Source organism: Poecilia reticulata, chromosome 12, assembly GCF_904066995.2.
Source record: "Poecilia reticulata chromosome 12, P_reticulata-male-v2, whole genome shotgun sequence".
NCBI lineage: Eukaryota > Metazoa > Chordata > Actinopteri > Cyprinodontiformes > Poeciliidae > Poecilia > Poecilia reticulata.
The window spans coordinates 16,573,101-16,593,499 of NC_088841.1; the positions used below are offsets into that span (position 1 = coordinate 16,573,101).

The window sequence follows — 20,399 nt, forward strand, 5'->3', positions numbered from 1 at the left end:
GTCTTTGCAACTCTAAAAAGTTAGTGCTCTGAAATAGTAACTCTTATGAGCGCATATGCATACATAACCTGATGAGAAGATTTCTGTGTTCACACCTGTCTGGTGCTAATTAAACACCATGACTTCTAAATGCAGCTACACTCGAAATTACACCATAACTTTACATATAAACTCATCTTACCCAAAGTCATCAGGGCCACAGTTGTTGGACTATGGTAATTTATACAGAGTAGATGCAAATGAAGCATTTTTAATACATACTTAGTTGTTTGTATACGTTTACAATGGGAAACTGATACTGAAGAGTTTGCCAATATCAGCTTGGCAAACTGATATTGCCATATCAGCTTGAAAATATTGTATTGATACAATATTTTCGTATCTGAAATTTTTGTTTTGTATCCCATGATTTCCTTTTTCTTGAGGTATCATCATTACATGGAGGCTCGTTTCTTTTAGCCACTCTTCAAAATAAAAGTCGGATAAAAAGATTCTATAGATCTTAAAAAATCAGAAAATGTTGACACAAAAACAGAAACTTACCCAATGCAGCTACAATCAGAGCAATATTTATTGCTTTTAAGTTTAATTTTTAAACGTGGAAAGAGTGGCGACTTGAAGACATTACGTCTCCATGACAACCATTAAAGCTTATATGTCTAAGAAAAAAGAGCCTTAACCTGTTGATCAAGTAAAACTGGGCATTGATCAACTTTGAGGCAGTTCTGTGACCATTAAAGGAAATTTCAGCTTGGGATTGTATCTCCAAGGAGTTTTTCTTTTCTTTTTTCTTTTTTTACTAATGCATTGCTTATTTACTGACAGCACATAAATTAACAACTTTGCTGTAGCAAAGCTTCTTGTCTCACTTGGAGGTCTTCTCTACTCTCTTCCAGGGTAAATTTCCGTCCCTGGAGTTTCACAAGCCTGTCTTCTTCTCTTGTGCTGATTTCCAAACACTTTGGAATTTATTTATGCAACACTATAAATGACAACCAGAAATATAAAATATGATACTGGCAAAAGGCTCGATTACAGTTTCACTCTGTCACAGTTTCCTCTTATCACAAACAGCAGATCTGGTGATTAGCTACTGTTTCACTCCTGGGGTTTCTGATACCGTTGTGCCAGGTAAGATGAAGTACCCGTGTGTTTCAGGATCCTGTTTTTAGTTGTGTTGTTGATCATAACGCAGGGCAGCTTTTTATTGTGTATGCGGATATTGTATACATAATTTTCTAGAGGGACTCGACATGCTTCAATGCGTCTTTAAATAATGGCAAAATCTATCAATACGACAGACCTGAAATAGTCTCTTCCGTCATTTATTATGTTTTTGACACTCTCCAAGGCCAACTAAGCAGGAACAATAAGTGATGGTGACAAACTGGCCGAAACCCCTAGGGGCTCACTTCTCTGCTTTTATCAAAGACTCACATTTCCTCATCACCAAGCTGTTCTGAAGAGATTAAAATGGCTGCTCACGTGCCTTTGAGTGTAATTTTTATGTGAACAGTGAACATGATGGTGGTCCTTTTCTCCCCCCACACAGGTGCCAGACTCCTTGCTGCTTCCTCTAACATCCTGTCTGCTTATCTGCGATGAACAGGCCATTTTTTCCCCCCCTTTGGTTTTTGTGATATAGAGAACATCAGACATAAAATAATGACCATTTAGTGCTATTGTCATGCAGGGTGTGAGGTTGGTTGGAAAATGTTTAGACTGGTGGGAGCTGCCAGAAAGTTCCTCCGGCAGAAAAACAACAAGGAAAGTAGAATTAGTCACTTTTCCTGTCATAGAGCTATGGTCGATCAGTGTAAATGGATACTGGTTAAGTGTTTCATAAGTGGGAGATGTGATTACATTCTGGTCACTCACATGAGACAGCAGTTGTTGTTGACAGGCAGACGCAGCAGAGCCCATTATTCTTCCTCCTGCTCCTCATCTGAATCCTACTGAAATGCAAACTGGTTGGTTTAAATGGGGAAACACACTCACACACACCTCGCCCCCCCCCCCAAAACATTTTTTTAAAATGGTTTATTTTATCTTTGTCTGTGAAGATAAAATAACTATTTTCTTTTTTTCCAAAAACTCTAAGCAGTCCTGAATTTCCTCTTTGATTCTATTTTTACACGAGTGGCAAATTGAAAAAACTGTGAGAAAGCAGCTTTACAATGCTCCCCACTGTGTGTGGTGTCATGAGAAAGTCTGGTCTTCATTCAGCCTTTTGTGTCACAGCTCGAGTAGTTTTCAACTTGTTAATGATCGCTCTGACTGTAGGTGTAAAAACAGTATTGTGTAAAGGTTCACACACACAAAAAAAGTTTTTAGTATTAAAAACAAAATATAAAAAACAATGTTACAAATAATAATAATAATAATAATAATAATAATAATAATAACAACAACATACTGTGCAATATTGTAACAGAAAATAGTGTGCAGTTATTAGAAATAAAAATATCCGTCTTGCAATTCAAGAAATGTGCAACTGAGTCAAAACCCATTTTTCAAAAATGTATGTGCCTGTGTATTGAACATTAAAGAATATGGACTATTTACAATACAGTATAACTGTGCAGAAAAACAGATGTGCAATTACAGCAGAAATGTTATCTAAACATAAATAAGTGATTGTGTATTGAATTGCAATTGTCTTGTTCCTGTGCCGCCGAGATACAATGAATGAAGGGTTTTTGTGACGTATCAAATTCTGTCACATCTAGGAAGTATTTTACACACAGTCATATTTAATAACTTACATTAGGTGTTTTCATAAAGGGTCATTTTGTCAGCCTTTAAGCAAGTACTAAACATGAATGTTCAATGTTTATGTACACATTCTATAAATACCCCCACGTAGTTAGAAAGTTGAATTAATTAATAACCTAATCTCAGCCACTAAAACCACTTGGAAAGGTGAGGTAATTGAACTTTCATTAGTGTTGACGTAGCGTCGGCATAGGGTTGCATGAGAAAAATGTAATTTGTGGCTCATCCTTGAGCCATTTGCGTAGCACTTGTATAACTTAAACAGTGATTATATCTTACATACCATCTCAGTTGCAAGAGTGTGACAGAATTTTCCAAACTTGTCTTTGTTTGAGATCAAATTATGCAATCTACTGCATCGAAGACACAAGCAATTGTACTTGCTACTTAGTGATATATCACAGGTATAATTGAGGTAAAAACACATTTCTAAAGCTTGGTGGAAAAGTGCTGCTAAATGAAAAAAAAAGAATGATTATGCTCCTAATAAAACAAAACAAAAAATACAATACAATCAATAGTTGTTGCTGTAAGTGGGGAACATTTTGATTTATAAAAATCAGATCATTTCAGTTGCTGCATGCTCTCTGCAGACAATGTCTAATGCATTTTACCAGTTCACAATACAGTGTTGTGTTTTAGCCATAACATTTCACCTCTAATGGATTAAAATCACCATTCAGTCTAAAGTGATTGACCCCGTTATTAATAAATCTTCTGGCAACCGAACAACAGCAGCATGAAAGGAGAGGACGTTACACAACACAGGCACGCTGCTTGTACTGAGCTCTAAAGGAAGGTGTGATTGTAATTATGTGCAGCATGGTAAATTAATAACAGCGAGTAAGCAAAGAGAGAGAGAGACAGAGAGAGAGAGAAAGTGATGGAGAGAAAAGCTGATAGGATGTGTGGAGCTGGAGGTGTGAAGATAAAAAGTTACCAGCCTCCACCTCATGTGCCTCTCACATTTCCACTACTCCGATATTGGATTGAGATGCCTCATTGCGCGATGTCGTCCATTCCTCTGTCTTCACCCTTCCTGGCATGCACCATCTTACACGACTGTCTCTTCTTTTCAGCTAGCAGGACATACGGGAGCAAAAAAAAAGGATGGCTCGATTTGTTAATACATTGTGAAACTGTTGGGTGCATAATTTGATATTCATTAACTCAAACTGTGAAATATTTCTCTTTAAAATACAATAAAAACAATCAGTGAGAGAAGGGTCATACCTTAGAGAAACACTATCTTTTTCTGGCACTTCTGGTACAGGAATGGGTTAACAATGACTCTAAATTAACAGGATTTATTTTTATGCTACGGTATGCACACATTCTGTCTACATTGATGAATAATTGCTCACACCAACAACTTAGTTCATCTAGGAGGGCAGATTGACTTATTCTCTGTTCTGATTAATTTAGCTCATAATTACTTTAATACATGCATGAACTGTGTATAAAGAGTTATATTTTCAGCCCAAGATCATCAGTGGATCAAAAAGAACTGAAAAGAAAAAAAAAACAGTCATAATGTGACATCCTGACACAAACATTTCTGGAACATTTATTTTGACTCCTTTCATTTGAATGCAAATGTATTGTCAAAATCAGAAATGTATCATAAATGACATTTGAACAGCTAAGACATTACAGGACTTGATGTTTCATTTCTTTAAGTTTAGACACATAAAATGTGTCTTTAAATATGCCAGCTAACATGGCAAGGTAAGAATCAATGAGACAGCAGAAGAACTTCAAAATAGATTATTAGATTTTAAGTATTGCGTGCTGCAAACCAGTTATCTGTCAAAATGTTCTTCAAATGCATTATGTTGATATCAATTCAATATAAACTTTGTGCTGCATAGGTTTTTAGACCATCCAGCAATGGTACTTAGGAACTTAACATACATCTCCATTGCGATATTAAGTAATAACAAGAAACAAATACTTTTAGCAAATGGTTTTTAAAAATGTATATCTGCATCTGTAGATTGTGCCAAACGGAGATTGAATAATATTTTACTCAGTTTGGTGACAAATTGCCACTATTCTTGGTGGTTCTGGGAAGACTGTCTTTGCATGCAAAATTTAGATTAAATGATCTTTGTTAATTAGATAATTACATTGGTATAATGTAATTACCAGTATGTAGATGTGTGTAGAACCAGAAGTATTAGGTTAGATGGCTGAACCCTTGGCTATTAATTAAACAATTTGGCTCCGTAGCCAGATTAATTATCCGGGGTAACCGCTCCCGCTGAATTAAAAAGCATTACCGATGTAATGCTGATGTTTCATAACCACCATAATATATTTTTAATTAATCTGTTAATTCTGCATTTAATGCACTCCGTTTCATAAAAAAAAAAAAGTTCTTTGGCCTCACATGAACATATCAAGCATTGATGCAGTTTTTATTTGGCGGGACTCTGAATGCAAGTCAAGATTAGACAACCACTGAGAAGCCATTTGATTTAATCTCTAGATTGTCACTTACTCTGTCATAGCTTCACTGTTCAGTGGTAAAATCATTAAGCAATGCAATATACTAGGTTACTGTTTTCCATATGAGCGTTTTGTTTTAATTAGATCTGAAGTCAGAGCTCAGATCTGGGAATAATACCCCGCCCCAATTAACTATATTACTGAATAGTTATCTTGCTTTTGAAATAACAGTGGGCTGCATAATGGAAAGTTAATACTGATGTCAAATGTTGCCCAACAGTAATTTCACATACAAACCAACAAATCATCAAATGAATGCAGAGATTAATGCAAATAATAAAGCTTGAACAGATGAGGGCATCATTATTTATGCTTATGTACAAGTTTGGTTCCAGGAAGTAAGAGAAGTAGGAGTTTTATTTTGCCTGACCAACAGAATGGCTCCAGACTGTTTTATCTTTATGCAAAAATTCTGACCCTACCTCACAAATGTTGCAGCTGAAATCAAGAATCGTTAGACCAAGAAATGTTTATCCACCGTGAAAACTCCAACTTTAGGGAGGCTGTGACTTCCTTCTTAGTGGACAGTAGTTCTGTGGTCTTCTGCTGCTGACGGCCATTTGCTTTAGAGATGAACATGCTGTGTCTTTAGAAATGGTATTCTGAATACCTTGGCTGTAAAGAGTAAGCTACCTCCTTCTGTCATCTCAATCAATCAATCAATCAATCAATCAATCAATCAATCAATCAATCAATCAATCAATCAATCAATCAATCAATCAATCAATCAATCAATCAATCAATCAATCAATCAATCAATCAATCAATCAATCAATCAATCAATCAATCAAATTTTATTTGTATAGCACATTTCAGCAGCAAGGCATTTCAAAGTGCTTTACATAATTAAAATAAAAACAGCATGTGACATTAAATAAACAGTGAGAAAGAGAAAAAGATTTTAAAACCAGCACCCCTTTAAGACTTCAGTTAAACGTCGTTTAACTGGGATTCTAACACTCAGGGACTTCAGTCAAAAACACAGTTTGACAAGGACTCCAACCTCTAGGTTTTTAGTTGAAACTCCGTCTACTGGGACTCTAAACCCCGTAGAACTTTAGTTAAACGTTGTTTAACTGGGACGTTTTCCGGGGGGCTTTAAATCATTAAAACGTAGAAAAAAAATAAAAAGAAATTAAAAACATTAAAGACATAAAAACATGGAAGACATCAAAACACACACTCTAACCCTAATTTAGCCATAAGCAACTCTAAACAGGTGGATTTTAAGTTGAGATTTAAAGGCACCCAGTGTTTCAGCTGTTTTACAGTTTTCTGGAAGTTTGCTCCAAATCTGTGGTGCATAGAAACTGAATGCTGCTTCTCCTCGTCTGGTTCTGGGGATGCAGAGCAGACCAGAACCAGAAGATCTGAGGGGTCTAGACGGTTGGTACAACAATAACAGAACCTTAAGGTATTGTGGTGCTAAACCGTTCAGTGATTTATAAACTAACATCAGTATTTTAAAGTCTATTCTCTGAGCTTCAGGGAGCCAGTGTAGGGACCTGGTTTTAGTGAGAACACGAGCAGCAGCATTCTGGATCAGCTGCAGCTGCAGCTGTTTGATTGATTTATTAGTCAGACCTGTGAAGACGCTGTTGCAGTAATCAATGCGGCTAAAGATAAACGCATGGATGAGTTTCTCTAGATCGAGCTGAGACATAAGTCCTCTAATCCTAGAGATGTTCTTCAGGTGATAGAAGGCCGACTTTGTGACTGTCTTAATGTGGCTCTGAAGGTTCAGGTCAGAGTCCATCACTACTCCCAGGTTTCGGGCCTGATCGCTGGTTTTTAGTTGTAATAACTGATGCTGTGCGTTGATTCGGGTTCGCTCCTCTTTAGGTCCAAAGATAATAACTTCAGTTTTGTTTACCAGTCTACCAGTCCTTCCACGAACTCTGACATCAAGAAAGCAGCAATTCTTGTTCACTGCATATTTTCTCTTTCTCTGAACATTCACTGTAAACCAAGGAGATGGTTCTCCTTGAAACTGCCAGCAGGTTAGCAGTTTTTGTAAACTTCACTTAAATGCTCTGTCCTTCCCATTCTCATGCTCGGTGTGAACCGACATTCCTTCATTTCGTCTAAAGACCTAAATGCAGTGAGTTGCTACCTTCAGATTAGTGGATTTGCAATCTGTCTAAGAAACTGAATGAGTGAACCAAACTAAGTGGCCAAAGGACCAGTCTTTTTTCCCCACTAATTTTTCACACGCAGAGTTTGCATATATTCATCTAAATTCATTGTGATGCTAACCAATCTTGACAGAGTGCTGCTTGCAAAATACCTCCAATGCCATTACTGAGGTTAAGCATCAAAACAGAGCAGAACCACAAGTGCTGCAGGTTTTAGAGACATGGAATGATGTATACTTGGAGCTTCAATGTGTTTCCAAAGCTCTCTGAATCAATGATGAGCTTTAACTGGTTTGGCTGGATATGGCATTTTGAAAGGGTGGTCAAGTGCCCGAAGCTACAAAACAATGTTCCCTGCTTTGTTTGTGTAGTGATGTTTGGTTATAGTTTGGTTCTGCTCCATTTGGCCACTCAGATTTTTTTTATATAAGCAAACCCCTATCACTTTTTTCCCAGGGAATTAGGAAATTAAGCTTCACTGCTGGTAAAACAATAACAACAACTAAAAACACATTTAGGCTGCTGAATAATATCACATTTGTTCCTCAGCCAAGAAAAATATCAGTGTATTTATTACTGAATAACTTGGAATTTGCAGCAGAGGAAATTCCGTTTTATTGAAATTAAATTCACACAAATATTTTTTATTCATCTTGGCATTACAGGGCAGAACAACAAACAGATGTCCGGGCAAGCAGAGAGAAGCTTAAAGCTCTACGAAAGCAAGAACGATACCTGCCAACTTTGGCTTGTTATTTTCCACGGTGATGGTGAGAGACATCATCTTATATAACGCTGCAAGGAAATATGCTTCTTTTATCTAAACTGCATCACTTACATGCCATCTGCCTTGATCTTGATTAAACATACGAGGTTTCATGCGATTGCATGTTGGTGCTGAAGGAGTCGACATGGTTAGCTAATCTCTTCTCTGGTTTAGATCTGTGAACGCAGAACTGCAGCTGAAGAGACCAGATGAAGAATTCAGAAGAGGCACTGCTCAGATAATAGCATTAGGGGTATGAGCGCAAGTCAGTAAGCACCTGACTAGTAAGCACCTCTTTTGTAATCTCATGACAAACATTCAATTAGAGGAAGAGATTTTTAATTTATGGCACTTATTTGGATATTTTAATTAAATCATCCTTGAAATTATTTCAGAATTTTAGAAGTACAACAGAAATTAACAGGCACTTGGTCAACAAAATGGTCTCATTATCTGCTACTTATAAAAGGTTAGCTGTTTGGGTTACGGCTGCATTTTTGGCATGTTTGTTTTTCCCATTTTTCTGAAGACTGAGTAGATAAGTCTTACTAAAATTAATATAACCTTTGTAAAATGAACTAACAACAAAAAATAACTACACTTGTTTCTGTTGTGCCATAGGCCTAATGCTTACTCTTACAAGATAAATCTTACTGAGAGCAATATTATTGCTAATTTAAATAAATATTATGGTACTTATTGATAAAAATATACATATATATTTAAATTTAAATTACAAGAAAACAAGACTTGGCATTCAAATTTTTAGACCCCTCTAGCACTTGTTAGTATTTAATACTTGATGGCTGCAAAACTGTTTCTAAGTAGCTGTGTGCAACAACAACCCCTAAAGGTTGGCGTGCATTTCCAGCCCTGCAACCACTGTTCCTCTGTGGTGAGTTCTCACCCACCAGTAAACAGAGCGTCTGGCCACAGAATAAGTTTCAGACATCAGATTGCAACTCACTTATTTCTAAAAGGAACTGTCTGACATGCCATTTTTGAGAAAAATGCCTCAATATGTAGGTCAAGTTGCTGATTAATATTTAAGGTGCAATGTTTTACAGCAGTGTAAAACATTTTTTTGTTATCAACAATACAGGATGGATAACAAAAAGTAACATTAAACTTAATATCCAGTACATAAATCCTGTAGTAAGAAGACATTTTTATTCAGTATGGTTAAATAAGCAGAAAAGTATTTCCATATTAATTAACCCATGTTGTGTACATTTGCAAAATGCTTTAGAATACAAACTGATTGTGTTATCAATGTTATACATAAAATAATGTCTTAGCTCATTCACAGTGACTGTCTGTAAGTATAATTTGGATTGATTATTTTATGAGACATCAATGTAGAGGTTCTCTTCTTTCATGAAAAAAAAAATAAAAAATTGAGGCCATTGATGTTAATTATCTATTGCAGAAAGAGCTTAAGAGACATGTTGCGTGTTGACTCCTTAATCTGTGCCAAACCAGCAACAATGTGTGACTTCAATAAAGAAAGATGACTAGATGAAAGTGGGATTATAGCTTCATGCTGAATGTTTTTGTTGTAAGATGACAACATCACAAGTCAGTGGTGTGAAGCACAAACTCTAACCACAGATGTGTTTCCACTGGAGGTAACTTTGCATGGTACTGGCATAGTTTTTCCAATACAGGAAGCGGGGCCCGATGTACTCATGTTATGGAGTTTTCTGAATAAACCACAAACTGAACGGCAAGTTTTCTGATCAGTAACTTTCCTACTGGTTAATATCTCTCAATAATTTAAGCTCCTCAGATTTTTTTGTTAACTTTAAATCTTGGAACATGACAACAAAATAATCTAACCTTAAGGACTGAACAAATTAAACAAACCATAAATATTCATTTTCTGGGTTTCTATAGAAGTGCGGAGATAACAAGATTTTAAACAGAGTTCAAGAGCATTAATGGTCCGATATGAAAATGAATATAATCACAACATCGTAGGATTTGTTTTATGGTTTCCACATTTTTACTTTGTAAGAAATGAGGCGACTGCTAACTGTTGCTGTTGCAGAAGGATTAAATCTATTCGTGTCAGTAGACATAATTTGCTTTAGGAACCTGGTTTTTATCTGGTGTTTTGAGGTTATTTTTTACATATGGTCATGTTAGCATTTTTGATTGTGCAGGTGCTTCTGCATGATCGGTGGAGCTAAAAGCCTTCCTAATGCCATGTTGGTTACCGAAGAGAAGATGAGCTAAAATTATGCTGCTGGAGATCGGCCTTCATTCTTCCTCCAGCCTTTCCCAACCAGACACAACTAATCTGTGGTTTGTTTAGTAGCCTACTTGTGGCTTTTTTTTTAGATAAGCGGGGAGGTCTTTTTCATTCTGTTTATTCTATTTTCAATACGTACGTTTTGTTAATATTTACCATCTCCGTGAAGTTACAGTTGGCTTTAAGTACATGAAAAGATACAATGCTGAGAGTTAAAAAAATTTGACAAGCTAATAACAAGGTAAACAAACAAACCAGACCAAGAGTGCAAACATCTGACTGAGTTTTTACTTAGTATTTGACGCTGGAAGAGAGGAGTGCTTCTGTGTTTTTCTTGCAGACAAAACCGTTTTCAAAAGGTTCCCTTGTGCATGTAAAAGATCCAAAAAGCAGCTACTTTTAATGCTTTGTGATCTTTTTGAGTTAAAGGATTGTTGCTATACTTTCACAACCTACTACTCTTGTGTGATTTTGTGTGTTAGAAAGACAAAGATAACAATTTGGAGTTTTCTATTACCACTGTCACTGATTATGATTTTAATGGTAATCTTAACTTGAATATGTGCAAAATACTGTTTGTAATGTAGAAACAATTTTGTCCTTGCAACAGTGTTCTACAGGGAGTTTAAACAGACGGAGTTTGGAGCAATAAAAGTATAAAACGGGACACAAATATGTTTTTGGCTTTCTTTAGGTGCTTGGATGCCATGACAAGTTGAAAAATTGTATGATTTTTGCTTCTGTTTATTGATTTTCATATTAAAAACATTAAAGTAAAGTCACTATATCCTACATCCATGACAAGTCACATTAATTTAAAGTTTTACTTTGCAAATTGGTCTCTTGAAGCTATGTCATATTCAAACTCAACTTATAAAACACAACTGTTTGATACTTTAAGACTTTTATTGTGCTAAAAACCCACCAATTTGCATCGGCTCCTATTCAGCTGGCTGTTCTTCCGCCAACAGAAGTGTGTCTCTGTAAGAGAAGGAAATGACATCACATTGAGTCCATCCAGTCTTGTTTTTAAGCCTGAAGACAAAGGAGGACAATGAAGCAGATATGCCTGAACACAAGCATGAAATTGCAATGCATAGAAAATACCTGGCATGTGATTATGTGACATTTCTGTTTTGGCGGATTGTCAAAAACTTTCTATGTTTTAGTTTCAGTTTCACAAATGCAATTTTGAAATCAAGGCATTTTAAAGTACGATACACATTTAGGGTGAGACTTTTCCTTCTACGCCTAATTTACTAATTAGAAAACTGCTTGAAACTGAAAGTATAAAATCTTTTTCTCCATGTTCTGTGTTGGCAGGCTTCCTGTCCTCTGGGAGAAATCTAACGGAAGAAGAGGAGGAAAGGTTTTCATCACCTGGATCAAACAAAACTGGCTAAATATCGAACGGAGGTGCATGGTTACAACACAGCACGAGAGCCATGTGGGAGGAGAGTGACTGGGATTTCACATTCACGAGCATCAAGTCCAAGTCTTTTCTCTACTGACATACAGTAACCTTTCCCCAGCCTTTCACCAGTGCTTTTCCTCAGGGGGAGCCCCTGCTATGAACCCCAGCTCTGTTGGCTTCAGCAGGCAGTCCGACCTCAGGGCCAGGGACTGTGTGGGCATCCCACAAGTCTGGGTTCTGCCTACACAGAACTCACAGACTGCCCCTGAAGAAAAAGAATGAAATACTCCTGAGTCACTCCTGCGTGTGGTCCCTTTGCTGTCTCGTGTTATCACTGATTTCTTGTCTGGATCCTTCACTGAATCCTTTGCACTCTACAGAAATAGTCTCCAGCTCCTCCACCGCCGCCACCACCACCTCCTATTGATCCACTTCTTCATCATAATTTGCTTTCCCATCCAGAGGCAGCACGAGTTCCTTTGTGCTAACGACGTGGTGGAGGACCATGGGATGCCGTCAGAGCTCGGAGGAGAAGGAAGCGGCTCGGCGCTCCAGGCGGATCGACCGCCATCTGCGCTCAGAGAGTCAGCGGCAACGGCGTGAGATCAAGCTTCTCCTGCTGGGCACCAGCAACTCCGGAAAGAGCACCATTGTTAAGCAGATGAAAATCATTCACAGTGGTGGCTTCAACCTGGAAGCCTGCAAGGAGTACAAGCCTCTCATCCTCTACAACGCCATCGACTCTCTCACCCGCATAATCCGAGCCCTCACCACCCTTAAGATTGACTTTCACAATCCCGATCGCGCCTACGACGCCGTTCAACTCTTCGCCCTCACGGGGCCGGCAGAGAGCAAAGGGGAGATCACCCCAGAGCTGCTGGGGGTGATGAAACGTCTGTGGGCAGACGCGGGGGTCCAGGAGTGCTTTCAGCGCTCCAACGAGTACCACTTAGAGGACAACACCGCCTACTACCTAAATGACCTGGACCGCATTTCCGCACCCGAGTACATCCCCACTGTGGAGGACATCCTGCGCTCCCGCGACATGACCACAGGCATCGTGGAGAACAAGTTCACCTTCAAGGAGCTCACTTTTAAGATGGTGGATGTGGGTGGACAGCGTTCGGAGAGAAAGAAGTGGATTCACTGTTTTGAGGGCGTGACTGCAATCATATTCTGTGTTGAGCTGAGTGGCTATGATCTAAAACTCTACGAGGACAACCAGACGGTAAGGAACATTTCTGTTTTGGGACACTTACTGGAGTCAGATGTTTGTCATTCACTCCTCACATGTTCAAAGTTGCTGTCGGTTTTCTCTAATCCACACATGCTCATAATTACATATAGAGGTTCAAACCATAACACATGCACTCCAACTAATATTAGGTTAAAGGTGACTTTGCACATTACACTGCAGCTACATGTTTTTGTAGTCGTCAATAAGCTTCTGGGCCTATTAGTTAGATTTTTGCCCACCATTTGTGGCAACATTGGTAGAATCAATCTAAATGGGTTGTTCTGGCACAGAAAAGGCATTTGAACATTGTCCACATTTTGCAAAGAAGCCTGATCTTAGCCTGCCTTTTCCATTCAAAAAGCAGCTTTAATGTGTTTGTCCTGTTGGAACATTTTTTTCTCTCCAAGTTTCAACACCGTTAGCAGTCGAGTTTATAAACTTCATCTACTTTGACCAATGCCAGTAGTAAAAGAAGCTCAAGCCAAGATGTTACTACAAATGCCCAAAACTTAATAAAATATTCCTAAAATAAAAAGGTTCATCTTGACTTCTCCAAGCATAGTTGTCATTGTTACTGTGACTTTTTTCTCTAGAAGGCATTTGTCTAGTTGCACATTTTCATATAAAACTAAATCATTTATATCTCTTGATTTAATGTCCACTTTTTCTAATGTCCTTAAATCACTGAAACGCACTAGAAAATTGTTATTTCACACTTTGAAAAGAGCTAAAAGTTCTCAGAGGCAAACAACTAATATGTAGAACAAATTATTTCATATTTCTGAGAAGACAGCAGAGGACGCAGGCGTTTGGCTGTGTCACTTCCTCTCTGTAGATCCCCTTTCACAATACAAGCAGCCCTGCTGTGGTCACGTTGATACGCGGGGACACACAGACTTTGTTTGTTGTTCAGTGCTATTTTCTGCCTCTTGTAGGATTTTTATATTGCATATTTCAAGCTAATTTGTTTTATTTTCAAAATGACTTTCATATTTTTTTCATTGACTCTTAGATAATTGTGTTCAAAATTTGATTATCTTTGGTTTAAGTTTAATTTTTAGGTGTAATAACTTCACATAAAATCAGTTCATACATTTCTTTACAATTAAATGAGTATATTAGTTTGCTAAGCCTTAACAACTCTTAAACTACTACAGCAAACAAGCATCACATTAAATATAATGGATCTCTGATGTTTATTTTCTGTATTATAACTATTCGCTTAAAAATGTACATCCAACTCAGTAAATTATGAATAAGTAAGTTAAAGTAACAAGAAAAAGCATGATAGTCAAGCTCTTTTACATACTGCAGTCATGTGAAGGGAAACACTTGGAGCATTGTGCCTCAGCATCAAGAGGCAGCAACACATTTCCCAGAAGAAAATTCCCTGCCCTGTGAAACAGGCTGGTACCCAAAAGTAGAGCAAATAATGTTAGCTGTGGCTGCAGGATTAGGATGAGACAACCGATCTTTATGAGGAATTTGAGATGTAATGCTAAACAAGTTCAGTAAAGGTATAGTATGATCGAAATAAAACAATTTCTAAGGTTCTTTTGACTGATTTCAAACAGAAAAACACCCCTCACAGAAACAGAAGTAAACAAATGAGCCATCAAATTTTTAAAAGAGAAGTTTGGCATAAAAAGTACAATTTGTCTACTTGTGACTTAACTTTAAAATTAGTCAACGTTTAAACATTTTGCCAATATGAGTCAAAGAAACCATGCAACACATATGGAGACATGTATCTCCATGTTATGAAAAAATATCATATGCAACCCAGTTTTTAATTGATTTAATTTAATGCTAAGTGCAAACCAATCGACAACTTATGGTGCATTTTGCTGGTTTCCCTGCCTGTCAAACTTAACTGCGACTTCTGATTTCAGAGGTAACTGGAACACACCGTAAAATGTAACTGAAACCGGAAATAATCAGTCCAGGCAACGTCTTAAATTTGATATTGTCTGATTTGTCTTAGCCTGTGAAAACCCTTGTTGTGACAGTCCATAATTGGATATTTAAGTTAATTGCCTATTTGCCCATTTGCCTCAGACATTAAGGCATTTCCATCCAAACATTTACCACTCACTGGGCATTTCCTCTTTGTCTTCATAAACCTATGAGAGTGCTTTTGTGTAAAACTCCAAGTAAATTGGAAATTTCTGATATACTCAGACCAATTTGTTTGGTGCCACAAACTCTGCTGAAGCTTTGAACTACAAATCCTCTTCACCATGTCTAGACTCTTAAAACTTTTAAGTGGTACTGCATTGTTCCTGCCTCAGGCTCTAAAGCAAGTTTTGTAAAGCAGATTTAAAGAAAAAAAATGGTTTTACAAATTTATCAAATGCATCACTCTGTTTGACACTAATTTTAGAGTTCAGTAGACACACAGCAGTTTTTACATTTTCCAAAAACAGACCTGCAGAGTATACAAAACCATCTCATTCTTTTCTTTAAAAATGCACTCCTGCAATCCAAATGCAATCCATTCATTCGTTCTGGTGTAGTTCAATAAACAATCTAGATAACTTTTTCTAACTCTATTGTCCTTATCTAAAGTTTTTTTTAGTAGGAATGTGTCGGGGTCGTTTTTCATGATTGTAAAATGCATATAGATTATTAAATGCTTTAACTTTAGCTTGTTATCTTAGCAGTGGATGTTATTTTAAAACAGTTGTGGAATCTAAATAATTTCCCATTCATAACCGTTCTGCTCTTCTTATCCGAGTGTTTAAGAATAGTTGGACAGATATTGCATCCCAGTGAAATTGAAAGACTAACACCACTTTTTCTGAGAAGTTATAACCATGAAACTTACTTTTTTCATTTTCCAGTGTCACAATTACAGTTCAGTCCTTATAAGCAACTGTAGCATCCAGGATTTACCCTGATTGAGTCTGGAAATAGCTCGAAGTGCAGCTGAAACGTCGTCCTTGCTGAATACCAAACTGGCCTGATAATTTACGGGTTACTCTGATAAAGTAAAATGTGCACTGGCTGCGCCAGGCTGGAACATGAAATCAATTAGTTTTATAGGTTAAAAATAAAGTCTGAGGAGAAAATGCAGGATGGTGTTAATTGAGTTCACAGAACAAAGTGTGAGGTTGTACCTGTGAGAATTAGCAGATTGTACAGGCGGCGTGTAGCAACGGAAGTTAACTAGCGCGAGATGAGAACAAACTTTTGCACAAAGGTGAATGACAAAAAGACGCCTGTTAGCTAAAACCCAAGAGTCTCTTATTTGTTTTGCAGAGGTCTTGTTGATATTCATGCTACCATTTGCTTTCAGGACGAGCACAACTTCTTACAGAACCCACTTATTAAGCGAAGCAGCTGCATTAAGCAACACCTCAGTAATCAGATGTATTTTGGTGAGAGAGCTAAGCTTCATTTTGTAAATTATGCAGGTTTATCAGCTTAAGTGTGTTACCTAGCTCAGTTGTTGATAGGTGAAGGTGTCAATTAACAAAATTACTGATGAAAAAAATAGATCTACCAAAGAGAATCTAACTATTGGTTATGTTTCAAAGATAGTTAACTTTCATGGACACAGTTGGCTGAGAAATAAAATGCTTTCCTCAGACATATTTCAAAGAAGATGACCCATATTTTCTTTCAGCTCATTTAAGAATGAGACTGACAGATATGAACACCCAGCAGATTTGTTGATGAGGACCATAAATGTACCTGCAACCTTTTCTCTAATCTTTTGCAAGACGAGTTTAAATAAAACACAACAGCAGCTACATGACGCAGAAGTGTGCCATCTTAATAAATTCCAATGTTTCTGAATGTTTTATTACAGTGAAAAAGAATCAGCGTTTCAGTAAAATGGAACTTGTGCATAATAAATATAACTGTTATTAAAAAAAATCTAAATTCTGTAACTTTGTGCAATTTTTTCATTCTTTGATATTTAATGTTAAACACAATGAAATTGCAAACATCAGATGGTCAATAATTATCCTTAAGTTATGTAGAAAGGATGATACTGTGATTTATTTTTTTTTTCAAATTACTTTTACAAACAGTTAGGGGTAGATGTATGAGGCTATTAGCTGGAAGTTTGTAAGAATCAATCTGCAAATGCTATTAACCTGAACCCAACACAAACAGTCAGAGACAGATGTACAAGGCTAGCAGCACTCTGTGCATGAATGCAGCATTATTTCTTCAGTCATTTGTCTTTTCTAAAGTTTGGAGGGATGTTTCATCATGTCGGGGCCTGAGGTTCTCCGCCTTCTTCTCATCTATTAAGGTGGAGCAGAGATGTGTTATATTTTCTACACTTTTCAACAAATGCCTTTTTTTTTTCATTCCATATTTTGCTGAATGGTAAATTTAAGCCATAATCAAATATCTGTACTTTGCAACAAAAAACTAGAACGTTATATTTTCAAGAGCATTCAACACCAAAAGTATGGACACAAAATTAAAAGTAGAAGTACATTTGCAGTGGAGGTGTGAGCAAATGTCACATATTGAATGTTGGTGAATATTGACACATTCCAAAGAAACGCAGATTGCTCTACTTAGGTTAAAACTTACTTGGCCAAATTTGATCACATTAGTCATAGTTATGAGGAAAAGAAACTGGCATTTAATAACACCTCGAAATGTAAAGAAGAGCTTGCATCAATTCGTAAAAAATCCCCCTTTATTCATGTGAAATCAACTTTTGTAAAAAACAAAACAAAATGAAATGTGTATCAAAGTCACAGGTCTCATTTCAGATAAGATGTGACTCATCGGCTTTTAACTGGAAATGATGCTGACTAGCTTTCCTTCTTTCTTTCTTTCTTTCTCTCAAATTTCGAGTTAAATCAGCCTTTGAACCCAACATGCTTTGAAGTTAATATCAATGAACAAAACAGAAGATATGCTGAGTCTAGTAGGAAAAAATAACCACATCAACTCCAACCTTTAACTGGTGCTTATTAAAGATAATAGATATTGTCTTTATTGGCTTACCACTGTAGCGCCTCAAACCTGAATGTTTCTTGTGTTTGTACGTTTTTTTGTACTAAATTAAGCTACATTAACAAAAGCCAATATTAAACCCCATTTGTATCTTTGTTTATAAACAAATAGTATTTTTGCATCCTGTTTTAACCTGGATTTGTTGCTCCAATCATAGTATTGATGCCCATCTTGAGTAATCAGCAATCAGAAATCCCTGTTTTACTTTTGTTAAAGTGATCACGAACACTGACTGATGCTTAAAACAGTCTTAGAAATTCTGACAAGTGATATTAACACATCTGTTTGTTGGCATAGCATGAAAATAATCAGATTTGTGCAACGTCTTCTTGCACTTTGATTCTCTACAGAAATGTTGGTGGTGAGAAGAAAGGGAGAATCAAAGATTTACCAAAGGAGACGTTTTAGGTCACAGGATGAAATGGCAAAACTCTGGTTCTCACCGAGGTGTGGACTCAGATTTAATGGCTTTAGAGTCACCTGAGTAAAATCACAAAGGACTTGGGACTTGACCTGAACATTCACACCAATGACTTCACTTGGACTTGAACCATTTAATTTGAAAATACTTACACCAAACAGAAAGTCTGCTACAATGTAGCTGTACAAACCAGCCCGCTGCACGCTTCTGGTAATTTGCAAATATTTATGAATCTGTTGGTGCAACATACATAATGAATCTCTGGCGTGTTGCTTAAATGCTTTTCTTAGGCATATTCAAAAAAGTGAATGTTGTGAATAAGCTAAATACTTGTTGTCACTCTTAAAAAGGGGAAACTCAGAGATTCATCACAGAGTGAAATGTTCCCATCCTGTATTTGCTGTAGTTTTGGTGATCATCAGTTAAAAATAATAGAAAACCCAAATCCAGTCCCAGAAAATGGAAATATTACATAAAATTGATAAAAAGGGATGCTTTAAACAGAAATGTCAAGTTACTGAAAAGCATGTTCATTTCTATGCTCTTAGTTTTGCATGAAATGCTGCTTTGATATGACGTAAGATGGAAATGAACAACCTGCTGAGGCGCAATGGAAACCCAGGTTCTAGTATTGACACAATATTCTAATTATTTTTAGCTGTTGCTCTACCAGCCCTGTCAAACTGGTGTACACAAAGTTGGATGAAAATAAAGGGAGGCAGAGAGGATGCATGCTGCATCACCCAGGTAACTCTGCACAGAGATGCTGAGGCAGATTCACTAACATTTTAATTCCAGATAGTAGCAGGTGCATCAGAACAGATTCTTAATTGATTCTTAATGATTGTTGCTTGTGGCTGTTTTGAGTTGCTTGGCTTCATGTTCGACATTTGAACGTGAAGCCAGAGCCGCAGCAAATGTGCAGGTCTTGTGTTTGTTGGACCCACTGCTCAGCGCTCTAACATAAAGTGCACTCTGTTTAAAATTAAGTAATTAAATTAAGTTTTAAAATGATCAAATTTGCATCGTGTCAAATGTGGGTTACCGACAGAAAGATGTTTTCTTTAAAAATTTATAAATCAAGATGTTCTATCAATGTTATAGTTGAGGTTTATCACACTAATATGCTAACATGATTTGGGGTGAGGAGAAATAAAAAGACATAAAAATTGTTTACATATGCAATACTGTAAATAATTGTGAAAATTTCCAGATCTAACACAACTAAGAAAAAATACAACTTAATAAGTTAGTATATAATTATAAAACTATAAAAAATAAATCTCTGCTGCTTTGTAATTAAATTACATATTTGGACAAATAACTTATTTAAAACTTGAAATTCAAAGTTTCCTAATTAGATTTGATTCTGGAACTGTGTACCTTAATCTTGGGACTAGGATGGAGAGATTTGAGACATACTTGTGCCCTGCAGACCAATTCTCTGACTCTGGAAAACCAAACTGGTTCTTAATTGTCTCTGCTTTTTTTCCATACTATTTTAAAGCTGATATTAGAACCAACCCTGGTTTAGCACTGGAACACTTTGGATGGGAAAAAAAAACAACCTTTTGTCATTTAACATCATTGCCTTCCTTTGGCCAGCAGTGTCTGTAATGGCCACATCCTTCAAAGCTGGAGACATGGTGACGCGTGGAGACACACACGGAAAACAGCGTCCCTCCGTCTGTAAACGACACCAGCTCAGCTGAAACGCACAAAGTCACACAAGAAAGAAAACGCTCCATAATAATTATAGTACATTTACCCATCAGCTCATTCCCTGATGCATTTTCCCTGTCCCATCCCTGTCTTCATAATGAATCGGATGCCATGGTTACTGTTGCTAAGAAACAGGCCAGTCAAATGCTCCTAATCCTAGCGCTGTTGACAGGGA

At 37.0% G+C, this 20,399-nt stretch overlaps 1 protein-coding gene across 1 annotated transcript in view; it reads left to right on the forward strand.

The window, feature by feature from the left end:
• Positions 1–20,399, forward strand: part of gnaz (guanine nucleotide binding protein (G protein), alpha z polypeptide) — a 42,673-nt gene that overhangs the window by 13,049 nt on the left and 9,225 nt on the right. Inside the window, exon 2 of the mRNA XM_008424078.3 lies at positions 11,765–13,083. Within this exon, the coding sequence (XP_008422300.1) occupies positions 12,361–13,083 (723 nt within the window). The 5' untranslated portion in view covers positions 11,765–12,360. The remainder of the gene's footprint in view (positions 1–11,764; positions 13,084–20,399) is intronic.